At 46.2% G+C, this 20,028-nt stretch overlaps 1 protein-coding gene across 1 annotated transcript in view; it reads right to left on the bottom strand.

The window, feature by feature from the left end:
* Window positions 1-342: 342 nt before the first annotated feature.
* The window catches only part of LOC140389676 (D-beta-hydroxybutyrate dehydrogenase, mitochondrial-like), a 29,060-nt gene continuing 9,374 nt past the window's right edge, over window positions 343-20,028 (bottom strand). Inside the window, exons 2-6 of the mRNA XM_072474026.1 lie at window positions 10,697-10,757; window positions 8,902-9,012; window positions 7,180-7,321; window positions 6,244-6,396; window positions 343-2,212 (exon numbers count right to left, since the gene is read on the bottom strand). Of these exons, the coding sequence (XP_072330127.1) occupies window positions 1,743-2,212; window positions 6,244-6,396; window positions 7,180-7,321; window positions 8,902-9,012; window positions 10,697-10,757 (937 nt within the window). The 3' untranslated portion in view covers window positions 343-1,742. The remainder of the gene's footprint in view (window positions 2,213-6,243; window positions 6,397-7,179; window positions 7,322-8,901; window positions 9,013-10,696; window positions 10,758-20,028) is intronic.

Here is a 20,028-nt window from a genome sequence, read left to right as displayed (position 1 = left end):
GTTCACCGTGAAGTAATACTCTGCTTTTTTATTCTTCCTGCTAAAGTGAACAACTTCACATTTCCCCATATTATACTCCATTTGCCAGATCTCTCACTTACTCAACCAATGTATCTGTCTGCAACCTCATTATGTCCTCTCTGAAAGTGTATTGTAACAAAAGGGGATGTTCACAAGCCCCTGGCTCACAGCTTTCTGGTTATGATTATGCAGGAAGGTCTTGGAAAAAAAAAGTTAAGAGAAGAATTATAGAAAACTCTTGGGTGATGATATCATGTTCACTTTCCTCCAGAATTTCCAGTGTCGTATCAGTGCTATCAAACAGACAACAAATCCAAAATGTTTTGCTCAGTGATATTTTATTGGCTTTCTAACGATTCAACTGAGAACCTTAAATATATTTCATCAAAAACATTTTTAAACACCAATTTTGAATGACCATACAGAATAAAGACCAAGGCCACTTTCAATTTAATACCAATAAATAATAATAATAATATTGCTTATTGTCACAAGTAGTTGGCACCTTCAGGTTTATCAAAAATGTTAATTATTACAATTTCACTGAAGTTCCCTTAAATGCAAACAAATCATTCCCATGTCGAGATGCCTGAGTAGCCACTACGGTAGCAATTTAGGGAATGAGATTCCAGACATTTTTAAAAACACAATAATTAAAATGCTTTACGAACTCTAAAAAGGCAAGTCCAAAATAAAATCTACACAATTCATGCAGTCACATGAAAACATGGTGCAGGCTACGTTTTTCGATTTTGTAAAGTGCTCAAATTTCCAACAGAACAATTATGTAATATGACTCTTATGCGATACAAGTTTGAGACTGATAACGAGTAAATCAATTCCTGTATGGCCATACCCAATAAAACCGCTTGGCTACAATTGCTTTCTCACACAAGCGGAGTTTAGTTCTTGTTTTGCAGATGGCTGTACGTCGCAGGCACCAGAATCAGCATTCTGAAAACATGAAAGAAAATCTCTGCTCGAATTTCTAAGTACCTTTCACAAAGTCCTGTGGACTTCCCCTGAGTGAAACCTAATTCTGCTTTCCATTCAAAGTTAGGGATATGAGATGTGAGGCAGCCTCCCTGAGTAGCTGACAAGAGTTGCATTCTGAAGCCAGATCGGGACTTGTATTGTCCCTTCTGTATCGTTACGAAACAAGTTTGCAAACCTGGTACCGTAATAGTGGCCACAACCACTATTAGAATTGGTTAGAACTGGAAATATTCAACTCTTGATAATCATCGAATTTATTGTGCAGGAGGTCATTCGGCCCATTGAGTCTGCATCGGCCCTTGGAAAGAGCACCTCACTTGTGCCCACGCCTCCACCCTATCCCTGAAACCTCGTAACCCAACCTTTTTGGACACTAAGAGAAATTTATCATGGCCAATCCACCTAACCTGCACATCTTTGGACTGTGGCAGGAAACCGGAGCACCCGGAGGAAACCCACAGACAGGGGGAGAACGTGCAGACTCTGTGCAGACAGGGACCCAAGCTGGGAATCTAATCTGGGACCCTGGAGCTGTGAAGCAACTGTACTAACCACTGTGCGATCGTGCTGCCCTAACAAGAGTTTATAGAACAGTGCATTCTGGTCAGTGATTCCATTGTGTAAATGTTATGTTTAGACACTGCCATAATCAACATACAGAATTAATTTGATTAGTAAGAAGGTACAGTGCATTTAAAAATAAACATTATCCGTTTACAATCACTTTAATGAATGTATATTCGATCAGATATAGCAGCTGGAAAGTGGGTCATAATCTGCATCCTCAACCACCAATAGTAATCCATTGGATTGTAGCGGGTGTATGGGGATGCTGAGGTCAGTGCATGTGTGACATCATTAATAACCGTTGACGCGTCCGTCGCGCCACCCCCAACATAAGATTCCATCTTTAAAATCTGCGCATCAAAGTATTCCTTCCCATAATCCTTACGGACAATGTCTGGCAGCTCATTCCACATTTTTTCCGTGATTATCTTGACACGTTCAGGAGTGTAAAGATTGGTGGCACCTATGAAATTACCAGGTTCAACGACACTAACTTGAACGCCCCAGCGGTGCATTTCGTAACGCAAGCAGTCCGAGAATGCCTCCACTCCAAACTTGGTGACACAATAAGGGGAACGAGAAGGATTGGCCATCCGTCCCAGCATACTTGCAATGTTAACCACACGACCTTTCCACAAAAGTGAATGAGATATTAAAACATTGCAGCATTAATAAATTAAGAGAGTTTATACATTATTAATACTTCAGTACACCACACAAAGGTTGTATCAAGTGGATTGTTATAATCACAAAAAATAGTTAATCACTAATTTGTTAAGTTTTAGCCTCTTGCTTTCATCATTTCTCTAGCATAATTCCCAACAAGATTGTCAGGGTAGTACTAAACTTGAAGTGCATCCAGTGAGAAATGATTGTACAGATCAGATTTATTTCCTCTTATTCTATCTCCCGCTCAATAAGAAGTGTGGCTCAGGGTGGATGGAATTTGGGAAAGAAATTGTGTTCTATCCCTTCATGAACAGATGCATTTACGAATAGGATCAAACGATTTCTGAAAGTTCTGGTAGAACCCTCAAGAGTATTGACAGTCAGAGAGATCTTGGTATACAGGTCCACAGGTCACTGAAAGGGGCAACACAGGTGGAGAAGGTAGTCAAGAAGGCATACGGCATGCTTGCCTTCATTGGCCGGGGCATTGAGTATAAAAATTGGCAAGTCATGTTGCAGCTGTATAGAACCTTAGTTAGGCCACACTTGGAGTATAGTGTTCAATTCTGGTTGCCACACTACCAGAAGGATGTGGAGGCTTTAGAGAGGGTGCAGAAGAGATTTACCAGGATGTTGCCTGGTATGTATGGAGGGCATTAGCTATGAGGAGAGATTGAATAAACTTGGTTTGTTCTCACTGGAACGACGGAGGTTGAGGGGCGACCTGATAGAGGTCTACAAAACTATGAGGGGCATAAACAGAGTGGATAGTCAGAGACTTTTCCCAGGGTAGAAGGGTCAATTACTCGGGGCCATAGGTTTAAGGTGAGAGGGGCAAGGTTTAGAGGAGATGTACGAGGCAAGTCTTTTACACAGAGGGTAATGGGTGCCTGGAACTCGCTACCAGAGGAGGTGGTGGAAGCAGGGATGATAGTGACGTTTAAGGGGCATCTTGACAAATACATGAATAGGATGGGAATAGAGAGATACAGACCCCGGAAGTGTAGAAGAATTTAGTTTAGACGGTCAGCATGGTCGGCACAGGCTTGGAGGGCTGAAGGGCCTGTTCCTGTGCTGTACTTTTCTTTGTTCTTTGTTAAAGGAATCGCTCACTAATGCAGGTATTAGGTTGATGACAGCACTGGTTCAATAGAAATTTGATGAGAAATTTAGTCCAAATTTAGACTCCCTGATTAATGCAATGTACAGCTGATAATGAATTTCTGAAAACGCTCATTAAGGGCAGGCTGGATTTGATGTGTTTATAAACTCAGGCAAACTTGTTCACGAGCACTGGCGAGGGACTGAAGTATCCATATTATTTCCAAATCGGCCTACTGCACATCTCTAATGAGAAAGTGCTTTTTTCATGAACATGGATATTGCAGCATATCATGGAGTGATTTTCATCTCCTGATCTTCCAGTTCGTTATCATGGAAGAAGCTGCAAGATCAAAAACAAAACCTACAAACTTCCATAGCTAACGTTTGCTGCAGTCAAGGTCACCGAGGATCTCAACTTCTTTTCCTCCCGTTCCTTCCAGGCTGCCATTGTGGGTACCTGCAACATCAGTTTTGAGGAATATTGAACCTTTGGGATTCTGTGAACAAACCCCACAACCCTAGGCCTTATCCTGCTGCTTGTCCGTAGCAAGAGTGTTGTTAAACTGTTTGGAGTAGTGAACATGACTGTATGGCTCAGGTGGTTTCCTGGCACCGGCACAGACATTTGGGTCAAGGGAATCAGGAGGGTAGTCATGCAGTCATCTTGAGAGATGGCAATATGTTCTAGAGGGCAATGGCCCAGAATTCACATTGTTTCATGGCAGAATAGAAAGCAGATCACTGATCTTACTGGAACCTTATTCATACTGCCCAAACATTTCAGAGATTATATAACTGATGTCAGAGACTCTTCATTAATGGGTGTTTCTCTGGTTGGCAATCAGTAGCTAGTGATGTCCCTCAGGGATCAGTGTTGGGCCCACAATTGTTCACAATTTACATAGATGATTTGGAGTTGGGGACCAAGTTTGCAGACGACACTAAGATGAGTGGTAAAGCAAAAAGTGCAGAGGATACTGGAAGTCTGCAGAGGGATTTGGATAGTTTAACTGAATGGGCTAGGGTCCGGCAGATGGAATACAATGTTGACAAATGTGAGGTTATCCATTTTGGTAGGAATAACAGCAAAAGGGATTATTATTTAAATGATAAAATATTAAAACACGCTGCTGTGCAGAGTGACCTGGGTACCCTAGCGCAAGAGTTGCAAAAAGTTGGTTTACAGGTGCAACAGGTGATTAAAAAGGCAAATGGAGTTTTGTGCTTCATTGCTAGAGGGATGGAGTTTAAGACTAGGGATGTTATGCTGCAACTGTATAAGGTGTTAGTGAGGCCACACCTGGAGTATTGTGTTCAGTTTTGGTCTCCTTACCTGAGAAAGGACGTACTGGCGCTGGAGGGTGTGCAGAGGAGATTCTCTAGGTTACTCCTAGAGTTGAGGGGGTTGGATTACAAGGAGAGGTTGAGTAGACTGGGACTGTACTCATTGGAATTTGGAAGGATGCAGGGGGATCTTCTAGAAATATATAAAATTATGAAGGGAATAAATAGGATAGATGTGGGGAGGTTGTTTCCAGTGGCGGGTGAAAGCAGAACTAGGGGGCATAGCCTCAAAATAAGGGGAAGTAGATTTAGGACTGAGTTTAGGAGGAACCTCTTCACCCAAAGGGTTGTGAATCTATGGACGAGGCTAGCCCATTGCACTTGGGGTGCGCTGACGCCTGCGATGTCTCCAGATGCGGGATACTCGACTATAAAATTTGTGTTCAAGCAGAAAGAGCTACAGTGAAGCATCCTGTTGTAACTCAAGGAAAGGTATGAGAAGGAAAGATTACTAACATTCTTTGGTTAAAGTATAAAAATAGTTGCATTTATATAGTGTCTTTCACAACCTCCAGACAGCTCTAAATGCTTTAAGTGAACAAAGTATTTTTGATGTGCAGCTACTATTGTCACTGAGGAATCATAGTAGCAAATTTGCACACAGTGAACTCGCACAAAAAGCAATGTGATATCAAGCAGATAATCTGCTCTTGTGATTTTGATGGAGGGATACATATTGTTCAGGACACTGGGGATAGCTTCCCCAGTCTCCTTCAAAGTAGCATCACAGGATCTTTTACCACCATCTGAGACGAGAAGATGGCCCTTGAATTAATATCTCATCCGAAAGATGGCACTGCTGGCAGTGCAATTCTCTTTCAGTGGAGTGTTAGCTCTGATATTGTGCTCAAGTCCAGGAGTGGTGCTTGAACCACCAACCTACTGATTCATGGATGAAATAATAGTGATGCAGGGCTCTGATGAGCGTGGAGGAAATGTGCAACAAAGTCTTAAATGAGCAGTGCTGGAGAAGTGGTTAATTTGTGTCTCCACAGCTGACAGATTCTGAGAACAATGCTTGGTCTGTCATCTACCTTCATTGAGACTAAAGGTTTCCTGGTCACAATGTCACTCAGGAGGAACCTGATCTTGTTCCTACTGTCCAATTAGCATCATCCAAATTTCCAGACGCCATAGATGAAGACATCTGACCATGAACGGCACCAACTAGCAAATGGGAAGTCTGCTCCTTCGACGGGTTGGCTGGCTTTAAATTGTAGCACCACTGTTGGGTTTTCTGCTGTCAAACATCTGTGAGTGAGCAGCCTATAGGGAGCGACACTAGTGCTGCCAACTCACCATTCTATCACAGCAAAGCCCAATGACGAGAATGAATCAGAGCATCACGCCAACATCATCAAATGGACAGAGTGGATTCCGCTGCTCAGCACCGGTCTGATTTTTACACAATGCGAAAATCAACTTCCATAAATCAACACACTGCAAGGCCACTTACACAATGGTGTAATGTCCAATTCAATTGTGTGACCCACGGAACAATTCTGCTTCACAGACACATTACTCAGGCTAATCTTCACTCACCTTTTGCTCTACGAATATAGGGAAGGAAACCTTTGGTCACACGGATAGTTCCCCACAGGTTGACCTCTGCAACCTGCTTATAGGTTTCCATGGTGGTGAACTCCACTTCCCCAAAGGTTGAGATACCAGCGTTGTTAATCACGCCCCAAAGACCTAAACAAAGGAAGCAATTATACTTTAGAAATATTTCAGTCCTGACCTAATATTTGAACTGATATTACTTGCGATAATACTTATCCTTTAAAAAGAGAAAGGAAGTGCAGGGAAAGTGCTTTTTTGTCAAAGTGCTTCCCTTTTCATGTCAGGACACATGTACTGAATATTCTTTCCAACTCCGCTGATAATCTTTAGGTAGGGTCTCTCACCACTGAGCGAGTCAGCTACTTACAGGATCCTGCTGTGTCTCTGACCGGTACCAATACAAACTGCAGAACAAACCACACCCTGCTTGTGGCAGGTTTTTCCCAAGTCAGCTGGTTTCAGTGCTCCCACACAATGTGATGTTGCAATATGACTCCACACAGCCACTCCAGATTACAGAATATCAACAATTGGAATACCAGAACTTATCCACAGATGGTTGTGTTGTCAAAAAACTGGCATTCACTAATGCAAAATAAGGAGAATAGGTTGAAGCAAAAAAATTCTCTCTTACTATTCTTCCACATACATACAAATACATGTAATACGACTCTATTAGCAGACATGTTGGAGCTGAAAGGGATTCCTCCTTCCACCCACTCTAATTTTTCTTTCTATTCATAAGACTGGCGTAGGCAAGAGCAATGTAGAAGTACGTCCTCATTGTACTTTCATCCTGACTGAAAGAAACAATGCTTCATTGAAAACAATATCTGCAGAATTTTTTTTAATGGATTTCTGAAAATCCAAAAGCTTTTAGAAATATTATTGGCTTGCACATAAATATTCACTGACCTTTTTCTGTATCTGTTAAATGTTCTTTCACAAACTCCACTGCGCTTGCTACTTCCTCATCTTTGCAAACATCCAACTGGATGACAATCATTCGATCGCTCTTCATATCCTCCAGCTTCTTTGTCCCTTCCCCACCTTTATCCTGAAAGAAAGTTGCCATCAGTGCAGAATCTGTATAAAGTTGTAATTCATCTCTAGCACAGTCACAATTCCGCATTCATAGCAGCTTAATCCATCTTTGCGTAGTGGGACAACTCAAGTTTGGTTCCCAGGATTTCCCACAGTTCAGCTTGTGATGCTCAGATTACCTTCGGACAATATCAAGTTGAGATGGACTAACTTCCACACTGAGAAAGCAAGAGAATGTTGGCATTGGTTTGATTACATGTAATCTTTGCTCCTATCAAACAGTACTGAAATAATCCTGTCACAGCAGGACATTTAATGCTGGGTGTAGGGCAGCATGGTGGCACAGTGGTTAGCATTGCTGCCTCACGGCACCGAGGTCCCAGGTTCGATCCCGGCTCTGGGACACTGTCCGTGTGGAGTTTGCACATTCTCCCAGTGTTTGCGTGGGTTTCGCCCCCACAACCCAAAGATGTGCAGGGTAGGTGGATTGGTCATGCTAAATTGCCCCTTAATTTGAAAAAATGAATTGGGTACACTAAATTTAAAAAAAAAAGAAAAAAAATTTATACTGAGTGCATAATGGTCAAAATGTTCAACTGTAGAACTGAATATGCTTGAATATTTTTAAGGCAGAAGTGTTTAAAAAAAATATTTACAGTATCCAGTTATGTTTTTTTCCAATTAAGGGGCAATTTAAGGAGCCGATAATAGAACTTGGACTTTTCAATTTTATATATTAATCCACAGCCTCTGGAGACTGAGTAACTAATAATTAATATCGACTTAAACCCTTTAAAGCTGCAATAGAAAGAGAACTCAGTCTGAGTCACATTCATTGAGGGTGAAGATCGATATATATTTTAACCTCTCTGCAGTACTATATTTTTAAAGGAAGCACTAAGAGAATGATTCAGCTACCTTGTGACCAAATTCAAAATCTGCTTGGTAACTAGAAAAACTGTAAATGTTCTTTTTTTACACTCGTTATCTTGAGGTTTCTTACAAGTTACCAGCAGAATGCACTTTTCTAACAATTATAGCTTCACCTTTTCCTGATCCAGAGTTCTTTACCAGCAACCCAGACACATGCCACTGAAGCAGGTTAAACTGGGAGGAAGGTTGACAGCACTTGGCTAGATAGTGCTACATTCTGCCTCGGCTAAATAAGACAACTCCCATCAGGAGACAACTGAGTGCACTGCAAAAGTCATTAGGGTCAAACATATTAATTGTTTTCTCTAGGCGGGGCTCCTTATTGTAAAGCATAATAGCTCTTTATCTGGAGAAGGCTTTTAATGATATGGCTCAAAACATCAACAGTTTATTGAAAGGTTATGGGGGGTAGTTAGCAATGTGAAGTTGAGATTAAAATCACTTCAGCCACCTTATTGAATGGCGCAGCTGACTCGAGGGGCCGAACGGTCTACTCCTGCTGCAAATTCATATGTTTATTACTTGATAAAGCAATAAAACATTGGAGAGGATTGTTTTCCTTCTTTAAAACTACTATTTTTAACAGAAGCTTTATGAATGAAGCATTGCTTTGAATCCAATTCACAACCTTGTGTAACCAAGAGACAATTATATCTGTACCTTTAACAGGCATCCTGCAAATACTTTAAATCCTTTCTCATGCAGGTGCTGTGCCATGGAAAATCCAAATCCAGTGTCACATCCTGTGATGACGATACTTTTGCCGTCAATCTGGTTTAAATAATAAGAATGTTATAATGCTATCAATGTTTTAAAAAAGAAATGCATTTGTGTGGCACATTTCATGACAGTGTGAACTCTCAGAGCAGGTTACAGCTGATGAGGTAGTCCTGATTATTGTTGAAATGTAGGAAATGCTACAGCCAATTTGTGCACAGAGGGCTCCACTGAGGTAATGAGCTCATAATATGCTAAAATAAATTTACTGAGGGATCAATACTGGTTAAGACACTGGAGAACTCCCCTGCTCGTCTTCAAATAATCGCACGTTCTCTTTTACCTCAACCTAAGAGAATTTTGGTTCTATATCTCATCGGAATCCCAATAGTGCAGTAGGCCCTCAGTATTACAGTTGAGTGTCAACCAAGATTATTCATTCAAGCCTCTGGAGTGCGGCTTTAACTCACAACCTTTTCACTGAAGAGACAAGAGTGCTACCGACCGAGCCAAGGTTGACACCCGTAATTTCTCTTTTTAATATTTCAGCATTTTTCTTAATTTCACATCACCCCACCAACCCCAGCTACATGGAGGAAAGTCTTGGGCACAGCCAAAATTTCCTTATCATTAGCTAGCCACGCACGGCACAAATCAACTCCTCTTCCATTTCTAATCTTTGCTCAGTTCTGTTCTCACTTGGTTCACTAAGATCCGGAAGCTTGCGAGTGGGTGATCTGGAGGAATAATAACAGGAATGAGCGTGCTCGAGACAGAAAAGTAGGAAATCTCTAAAAATTAAAATTGGGCCTTTAAAATTAACAGCTTTAAAATGAATTTTATTGATTTCCAAATTCATATTCAAGGAAGAGCAGAACCTGGAAACAAACCAGGGTTAACAATGTTGATGCCATTGTAACCATTCTGCTGGAAATGCAGTCAATTATTTGCTAAATCAGTCTGTATAAAGTTCAAGTTCCAACCTTTCTAGTTCAAGCTCTTCTACCATCTTCTAGCTAAGATATCCTGGGAGCTTAACTCTTCTAAAGAAAACACCACAAATCAATGCCCAGTACCAATGCTCGGCAAATTTATATTTCCTGAATTAAAAATATAATGTAAACTTTACCCTTAATTTTAGCTTTGGCAAACAAAAAGGTAGATAGTTTGGTTCTGTTTTGTCAGCTTGCCTGGTTTTAATTTCAGGCTTCTCTTTCCCCCTGCAATGCCGCATTTATTCATACGTTCTTAGTCCTTAATATCTCTTATCATGCCTCTTTGCATTGCCTAATGTACAAACCTGGCTGTCACCTAACCATCAGATTAAGAAAATCAGAAGTTCTGATGAACAAATTGAATTCTTGTTTTCCATACAGATTATCGTGATTAAATCCATGTGTTGTTCTTACACATACATATGAACGAGGGCTTTATTTGCACACGGTAACACGACGTTCAATGAATGCGATTGTGCACAGCATACTTTCCATTTGAATTCTCTTCAGAGCGCTCAGAATTTATAGCAGCGAATGCAATGCTCTGAAACCCCCTACTCCACGGCTCCACCACAAAGCAGACATTGGGAGTGTTACTATCTAAATAACCTGGTAAGCTGAACAAATTCCATTCTAATATGGAGTTTCAGCTAGCTTTATAAAAATGCTATTGCATATATTTCAATGACCTTTCAGTACTTCACTTTGGAACATAAAGTCTTCTGTCACACAGAGCCACTCACCGCTACTGGTTGGCTTGCAAGTGATCGAGCAGCTGTGATGCAAATAGCTGGCTGCAGCCGACTAAAAGACAAGATAACAAAAATAATCATGATAAACGGTATTTAAAAATAGTTTCTGGTAAAGTTTTAGAAGAATAAAAGAAAACATATTTTTAACAAGACTCCATGGACTCAAGTTCATGAGGCGGAAAGTGGACAATCATTTTAGACTCAATTATGTTTACAGAGCAAAGAAGTAATATTAGTAAATTTAAGTGGGGACTGCCATCTTATTTGCAGTTGCAAGGAAGACCACACACCGACCCTCTGCGTATATGCTCAAATGAAGCTACAGTGTGGATAACACAGATGAATAAAGAACCATAATATGCTGTGGGAAAGCAACTAATGGTGCGTCTTCCATTAGTTAGATTTCCTCTTTCATGTTTAGACTTTTAAATGTTTTGCAGCTCTCTCCCCCACTAGCCTCTGGCTCCCCCACACTCGCACTGGCCTGTGCCCCCACCCTCACAGGCCTCCGGCTCTCCCCAACTCCCTCCCTCCGGCTCTCCCTGCCTCCCTCCCTCTACCCACCTCACTGGCCTCTGGCTCGGAGAAGCGAGCATTGGGGGGGTAGGGGGGGGGGGGGGGGGGTCGTTGAGAAACAAGTGGGGAAGAGACATGAGCGAGGGGACAGATAGAGGGGGCAGCAGGGTGAACATGTATCACGTGATCCTGTCTTTGACAATTTGGACAGAGAGTCAGTGCATAAAGGACAGATTTTCATAGAACTACAATATCATCGGTTACACAATGAAATGTAGCTGCTGAATGAGGAACAGCTCCAGTTGTGTGCGAACATGTTATAATTGCTAACTCCTAACCCCCGTCCGTCCTGCTGCTGACCAATTAAACAGTATTAAAATAAATAACTGCTGTAGCCGAGAGTCTTCCATTCTGAAATAATGGAAATAAAAGTTAACTTGAAATCAGTTTCATATTCAATCCAAGTGAAACGATTGTCCCACTTCAGAGATTTGGACACCATTAACATGGTATCATAGTGGCCATAGCACGGTAGCATAGTGGTTAGCATGAGGGGCATAAACAGAGTGGATAGTCAGAGACTTTTTCCCAGGGTAGAGGGGTCAATTACTAGGGGGCATAGGTTTAAGGTGCGAGGGGCAATGTTTAGAGGAGATGTGCGAGGCAAGATTTTTTACACAGAGGGTAGTGGGTGCCTGGAACTCGCTGCCGGAGGAGGTGATGGAAGCAGGGACGATAGTGCCGTTTAAGGGGAATCTTGACAAATACATGAATTGGATGGGAATAGAGGGATACGGACCTCGGAAGTGTGGAAGATTTTAGTTTAGGCGGCAGCATGGTCGGCGCAGGCTTGGAAGGCCGAAGGGCCTGTTCCTGTGCTCTACTTTTCTTTGTTCTTTGTTCACTATGGCTTCACAGCGCCAGGGTCCCAGGTTCGATTACCGGCTTGGGTCACTGTCTGTGCGGAGTCTGCACGTTCTCCCCGTGTATGCGTGGGTTTCCTCCGGGTTCCTCTCACAGCCCAAAGATGTGTAGGTTAGGTGGATTGGCTATGCTAAATTGCCCTTAGTGTCCCAAAAAAAAGGTTAGGTGGGGTTACGGGGATAGAGTAGAGGTGTGGGGATAGGGTGCTCATACTTCCGGTTGCGGCTATGCGGAGCTAAGTCGCACGTTCGGCAGCTCCCGCTTGGAACAGGCTTTTGGGCCCTTTTCAGGGCCCCCAACGGAATTTTTCTGACATTTCCCGGTGTGGGAAGAAGACTGCAAAATTCCCCCGACGGTGTAAGGCTTGGACCAGGAGCGGCGCAACTAAAAAACTGGTGGTGAAGCCAAAGAAAGTGCGAGGGAAGAAGAGCAAGATGGCGGCGGGCAGGGACCAGGCAGTGTGGATGCAGTGGGCGCAGGAGCAGCAGGAGGTTATCCAGCGCTGCTTCAGGGAGCTCAAAGTGGACCTGCTGGAGCCGATGAAGGCTTCTATTGATAAGCTGCTGGAGACCCAGACGGCCCAGGGGGTGGCGATCCGCGAGGTCCGCCAAAAGATCTCAGATAACGAGGATGAGATCTTGGGCCTAGCGGTAAAGGTGGAGGCGCACGAGGCGCTCCACAAGAAATGGCAGGAACGGTTCGAGGAGATGGAGAATCGGTCGAGGCGGAAGAAACTGCGGATCCTGGGCCTCCCGGACGGGCTGGAGGGATCGGATGTGGTCACCATGTTAAACTCGCTGATGGGAGCGGGGTCCTTCCAGGGGGCCCTGGAGCTGGAAGGGGCCCATAGAGTGTTGGCAAGGAGGCCCAAGGCTAACGAGCCTCCGCAGGCGGTGTTGGTGCGGTTTCATCGGTTCGCTGATCGGGAGTGCGTACTCAGGTGGGCCAAGAAAGAGGAGCAGCAGGTGGGAGAACGCGGTAGTTCGAATATGAACCACTGGAGCGCGGAGGTGGCGAAGAAGAGGGCCGGGTACAACCGGGCGAAGGCGGTGCTGCACAGGAAGGGGGTGAAGTTTGGCATGCTGCAGCCGGCGCAACTGTGGGTCACCCACAAGGTGCACCATTATTTTGAGTCCCCGGAGGAGGCATGGGACTTTGTTCAGGCCGAGAAGCTGGACACAAACTGAGGGTCGGGATGGGGGTTCGGGCGTGGGGATGGTCGGGGATTGCTGTTGTTGTGTTACATTTTGTGGGTGGTTAGGGTGGGTTGGGCACTGTTTTGGTTGGGTCTGTCGGGTGGGCTCTTGGAGGGGGCCAAGTAAATGGAGTAGGGGGTGGATGGCCGGTAGGGGGGGTAGATGGGGCCCCATGGGGGAGGGGGAGGCCCCAGTTGGGGGTGAGGGGACTGGGCCTGTAAAAGGAGCAGCGACAAAAGAGGCAGGGCCGAGCAGGTGGAAAGCGCCGTTTTTTTCCTGCTCTTGGGATGGAAGGGGGCGGCGTGAGAACAGCTGGTGAGTGGTGAGTCAGTTTCAGCGGGAGCATTGCGGAAGGAGGTTGCTGGGAGGTAAGTCAACCTTTAAAAGCACTTGTCTTTGCAGGGGCAGGCCAGTCGATTTCGGCGGCGTGAGAACAGCTGGTGAGTGGTGAGTCAGTTTCAGCGGGAGCATTGCGGAAGGAGGTTGCTGGGAGGTAAGTCAACCTTTAAAAGCACTTGTCTTTGCAGGGGCAGGCCAGTCGATTTCGGCGGCGGGAGAACAGCTGGTGAGTGGTGAATCAGTTTCAGCGGGAGCATTGCGGAAGGAGGTTGCTGGGAGGTAAGTCAACCTTTAAAAGCACTTGTCTTTGCAGGGGCAGGCCAGTCGATTTCGGCGGCGTGAGAACAGCTGGTGAGTGGTGAGTCAGTTTCAGCGGGAGCATTGCGGAAGGAGGTTGCTGGGAGGTAAGTCAACCTTTAAAAGCATTTGTCTTTGCAGGGGCAGGCCAGTCGATTTCGGCGGCGTGAGAACAGCTGGTGAGTGGTGAGTCAGTTTCAGCGGGAGCATTGCGGAAGGAGGTTGCTGGGAGGTAAGTCAAGTTGCTGGGAGGTAAGTCAACCTTTAAAAGCACTTGTCTTTGCAGGGGCAGGCCAGTCGATTTCGGCGGCGTGAGATCAGCTGGCTGGTTAGTCAATTTCAGCAGGAGCTGAGAATTTTTCTTTTTTTTTTATTTTATTTTAAATTAGTTTTTTAGGCGGGAACAGGAAGTCGACCCGCGGACGTCTGGGAAGACCCTCCCCAATAAATTCTGGTGGAGAGGAAACCCGAGACACTACACGTGTAGTGTCTCCCACCCGCCCTCCTCCTCTAACCTAATAATAAAACCCATTGGTCTGAGGTAAGTACCATATTTTATTATATTATTATTATTTTTTAGCCAGATCTTGGTAGAAAGTTAGAGGAATGGCAGGGAAGGGAGTGCAATGTTCCTCCTGCAGGATGTTTGAGGTGAGGGATGCAGTTAGTGTCCCTGCTGATTTTACCTGCAGGAAGTGCTGCCATCTCCAGCTCCTCCAAGACCGAGTTAGGGAACTGGAGCTGGAGTTGGAAGAACTTCGGATCATTCGGGAGGCAGAAGGGATCATAGATAGCAGCTTCAGGGAATTAGTTACACCAAAGATTGGAGATAGGTGGGTAACTGTAAGAGGGACTGGGAAAAAACAGTCAGTGCAGGGATCCCCTGCGGTCGTACCCCTGAGAAACAAGTATACCGCTTTGGATACTTGTGGGGGGGACGACTTACCAGGGGTAAGCCATGGGGTACGGGCCTCTGGCACGGAGTCTGTCCCTGTTGCTCAGAAGGGAAGGGGGGAGAGGAGCAGAGCATTAGTAATTGGGGACTCTATAGTCAGGGGCACAGATAGGAGATTTTGTGGGAGCGTGAGAGACTCACGTTTGGTATGTTGCCTCCCAGGTGCAAGGGTACGTGATGTCTCGGATCGTGTTTTCCGGGTCCTTAGGGGGGAGGGGGAGCAGCCCCAAGTAGTGGTCCACATTGGCACCAACGACATAGGTAGGAAAGGGGACAAGGATGTCAGGCAGGCTTTCAGGGAGCTAGGATGGAAGCTCAGAACTAGAACAAACAGAGTTGTTATCTCTGGGTTGTTGCCCGTGCCACGTGATAGTGAGATGAGGAATAAGGAGAGAGAGCATTTAAACACGTGGCTACAGGGATGGTGCAGGCGGGAGGGATTCAGATTTTTGGATAACTGGGGCTCTTTCTGGGGAAGGTGGGACCTCTACAGACAGGATGGTCTACATCTGAACCTGAGGAGCACAAATATCCTGGGGGGGGAGATTTGTTAGTGCTCTTTGGGGGGGTTTAAACTAATGCAGCAGGGGCATGGGAACCTGGATTGTAGTTTTAGGGTAAGGGAGAATGAGAGTATAGAGGTCAGGAGCACAGATTTGACATCACAGGAGGGGGCCAGTGTTCAGGTAGGTGGTTTGAAGTGTGTCTACTTCAATGCCAGGAGTATACGAAACAAGGTAGGGGAACTGGCAGCGTGGGTTGGTACCTGGGACTTCGATGTTGTGGCCATTTCGGAGACATGGATAGAGCAGGGACAGGAATGGATGTTGCAGGTTCCGGGGCTTAGGTGTTTTAGTAAGCTCAGAGAAGGAGGCAAAAGAGGGGGAGGTGTGGCGCTGCTAGTCAAGAGCAGTATTACGGTGGCGGAGAGGATGCTAGATGGGGACTCTTCTTCCGAGGTAGTATGGGCTGAAGTTAGAAACAGGAAAGGAGAGGTCACCCTGTTGGGAGTTTTTTATAGGCCTCCTAATAGTTCTAGGGATGTAGAGGAAAGGATGGCGAAGATGATTCTGGATATGAGCGAAAGTAACAGGGTAGTTATTATGGGAGACTTTAACTTTCCAAATATTGACTGGAAAAGATATAGTTCGAGTACAATAGATGGGTCGTTTTTTGTACAGTGTGTGCAGGAGGGTTTCCTGAAACAATATGTTGACAGGCCAACAAGAGGCGAGGCCACGTTGGATTTGGTTTTGGGTAATGAACCAGGCCAGGTGTTGGATTTGGAGGTAGGAGAGCACTTTGGGGACAGTGACCACAATTCGGTGACGTTTACGTTAATGATGGAAAGGGATAAGTATACACCGCAGGGCAAGAGTTCTAGCTGGGGGAAGGGCAATTATGATGCCATTAGACGTGACTTGGGGGGGATAAGGTGGAGAAGTAGGCTGCAAGTGTTGGGCACACTGGATAAGTGGGGCTTGTTCAAGGATCAGCTACTGCGTGTTCTTGATAAGTATGTACCGGTCAGACAGGGAGGAAGGCGTCGAGCGAGGGAACCGTGGTTTACCAAGGAAGTGGAATCTCTTGTTAAGAGGAAGAAGGAGGCCTATGTGAAGATGAAGTGTGAAGTTTCGGTTGGGGCGATGGATAGTTACAAGGTAACGAGGAAGGATCTAAAGAGAGAGCTAAGATGGGCAAGGAGGGGACATGAGAAGTATTTGGCAGGAAGGATCAAGGAAAACCCAAAAGCTTTCTATAGGTATGTCAGGAATAAGCGAATGACTAGGGAAAGAGTAGGACCAGTCAAGGACAGGGATGGGAAATTGTGTGTGGAGTCTGAAGAGATAGGCGAGATACTAAATGAATATTTTTCGTCAGTATTCACTCAGGAAAAAGATAATGTTGTGGATGAGAATGCTGAGCCCCAGGCTAATAGAAAAGATGGCATTGAGGTACGTAGGGAAGAGGTGTTGGCAATTCTGGACAGGCTGAAAATAGATAAGTCCCCGGGACCTGATGGGATTTATCCTAGGATTCTATGGGAGGCCAGGGAAGAGATTGCTGGACCTTTGGCTTTGATTTTTATGTCATCATTGGCTACAGGAATAGTGCCAGAGGACTGGAGGACAGCAAATGTGGTCCCTTTGTTCAAAAAGGGGAGCAGAGACAACCCCGGCAACTATAGGCCGGTGAGCCTCACGTCTGTAGTGGGTAAAGTCTTGGAGGGGATTATAAGAGACAAGATTTATAATCATCTAGATAGGAATAATATGATCAGGGATAGTCAGCATGGCTTTGTGAAGGGTAGGTCATGCCTCACAAACCTTATTGAGTTCTTTGAGAAGGTGACTGAACAGGTAGACGAGGGTAGAGCAGTTGATGTGGTGTATATGGATTTCAGCAAAGCGTTTGATAAGGTTCCCCACGGTAGGCTATTGCAAAAAATACGGAGGCTGGGGATTGAGGGTGATTTAGAGATGTGGATCAGAAATTGGCTAGCTGAAAGAAGACAGAGGGTGGTGGTTGATGGGAAATGTTCAGAATGGAGTACAGTCACAAGTGGAGTACCACAAGGATCTGTTCTGGGGCCGTTGCTGTTTGTCATTTTTATCAATGACCTAGAGGAAGGCGCAGAAGGGTGGGTGAGTAAATTTGCAGACGATACTAAAGTCGGTGGTGTTGTCGATAGTGTGGAAGGATGTAGCAGATTACAGAGGGATATAGATAAGCTGCAGAGCTGGGCCGAGAGGTGGCAAATGGAGTTTAATGTAGAGAAGTGTGAGGTGATTCACTTTGGAAGGAATAACAGGAATGCGGAATATTTGGCTAATGGTAAAGTTCTTGAAAGTGTGGATGAGCAGAGGGATCTAGGTGTCCATGTACATAGATCCCTGAAAGTTGCCACCCAGGTTGATAGGGTTGTGAAGAAGGCCTATGGAGTGTTGGCCTTTATTGGTAGAGGGATTGAGTTCCGGAGTCGGGAGGTCATGTTGCAGCTGTACAGAACTCTGGTACGGCCGCATTTGGAGTATTGCGTACAGTTCTGGTCACCGCATTATAGGAAGGACGTGGAGGCTTTGGAGCGGGTGCAGAGGAGATTTACCAGGATGTTGCCTGGTATGGAGGGAAAATCTTACGAGGAAAGGCTGATGGACTTGAGGTTGTTTTCGTTGGAGAGAAGAAGGTTAAGAGGAGACTTAATAGAGGGATACAAAATGATCAGGGGGTTGGATAGGGTGGACAGTGAGAGCCTTCTCCCGCGGATGGATATGGCTGGCACGAGGGGACATAACTTTAAACTGAGAGGTAATAGATATAGGACAGAGGTCAGAGGTAGGTTCTTTACGCAAAGAGTAGTGAGGCCGTGGAATGCCCTACCTGCTACAGTAGTGAACTCGCCAACATTGAGGGCATTTAAAAGTTTATTGGATAAACATATGGATGATAATGGCATAGTGTAGGTTAGATGGCTTTTGTTTCGGTGCAACATCGTGGGCCGAAGGGCCTGTACTGCGCTGTATCGTTCTATGTTCTATGTTCTAATGGAGGTGGAGGGGAAGTCCCACAATGGGAGGAGTCGAAGGAGAGGCGGGAGCGGCCGGGGTCGGCAGGAGTCAGCTGACTTGCGGGAGTGCAATGAGGGGAGCAATGCAGCGAGGAGGGGTCCTAGCTGGGGGGTGGGGGGGGGGACCGGGTTGTTGCTGGTATGGTCAAGGGGGAGCTGGAGTGAGTAGAGGGTGTTGGGATGGGGGTCTGCCGCCGTGGGGAACGGGCCGGACGTGGGGCGCGGGCACGTGGCTGGCAGAGGAGGGGTTATGGCTAGTCAGCGGGGGAGGGGGGCGGGTAGCCCCCTGATCCGGTCGATAACCTGGAACATAAGGGGGCTGAACGGGCCGGTTAAGCGGGCCCGGGTGTTCGCGCACCTGAAGGGGCTGAAAGCGGATGTGGTCATGCTCCAGGAGACACACCTGAAGGTGGCAGACCAGGCAAGACTGAGGAAGAGGGGGTAGGCCAGGTGTTTCATTTGGGGCTGGATGCCAAAAATTGGGGGGGGGATGCCGATCTTGGTGGGAAAGAGGGTGTCGTTCGAGGCGTCGAGCATTGTGACAGACAATGGCGGCAGGTACGTAATGGTAAGTGGTAAGCTGCAAGGGGAGAGGGTGGTGCTGGTCAACGTGTATCCCCGAACTGGGACAATGCAGGTTTTATGCGGCGCATGTTGGGTCGGATCCCGGACTTGGAAGCAGGGGGCCTGATAATGGGGGGGGGGACTTTAACACGGTGTTGGATCCGGCACTGGATCGCTCCAGGTCGAGGAGGGGTAGAAGGCCGGCGGCGGCTAAAGTGCTGAGGGGGTTTACGGACCAGATGGGAGGGGTGGACCCTTGGAGGTTTGCAAGGCCGGGGGCTAGGGAATTTTCATTCTTCTCGCACGTTCATAAGGCCATTCCTAGATCTACTTTTTTGTTATGAGCAGGGCGCTGATTGCGAAAGTAGAGGATACCGAGTACTCGGCGATAGCCATTTCGGATCATGCCCCGCATTGGGTAGACCTAGAGCTGGGGGAGGAGAGGGACCAGCGCCCGTTGTGGCGCTTGGAGGTGGGGCTGTTGGCGGACGAGGTGAGCGAGCGGGTCCGAAGAAGCATAGAGGGGTACCTGGAGGCCAATGATAACGGGGAGGTCCGAGTGGGGATGGTCTGGGAGGCGCTGAAGGCGGTGGTTAGGGGAGAGCTGATCTCCATTAGGGCCCACAAGGAGAGGAGAGAGCAGAGGGAGAGGGAGAGGCTGGTGGGGGAGATGGTGAGGGTAGACGGGAGGTATGCGGAGGTGCCTGTGGAGGGACTTTTGAGAGGCGTAGCCTCCAGGCCGAATTCGACCTGTTGACCACCAGGAAGGCGGAGGCGCAGTGGTGAAAGGCCCAGGGGGCGATTTATGAATATGGGGAAAAGGCAAGTCGGATGCTGGCACATCAGCTTCGGAAGCGGGACGCAGCTAGGGAGATTGGGGGAATTAAGGGTGGGGGGGGGGGGGGGAATCCCTGCAGTGTGGGTCTTATAGACCAATTTCATTGTTAAATGTCGATGCCAAGGC

This window comes from Scyliorhinus torazame, chromosome 14 (assembly GCF_047496885.1).
Source record: "Scyliorhinus torazame isolate Kashiwa2021f chromosome 14, sScyTor2.1, whole genome shotgun sequence".
Lineage (NCBI taxonomy): Eukaryota > Metazoa > Chordata > Chondrichthyes > Carcharhiniformes > Scyliorhinidae > Scyliorhinus > Scyliorhinus torazame.
This window is presented reverse-complemented; position numbering and strand designations above follow the sequence as displayed.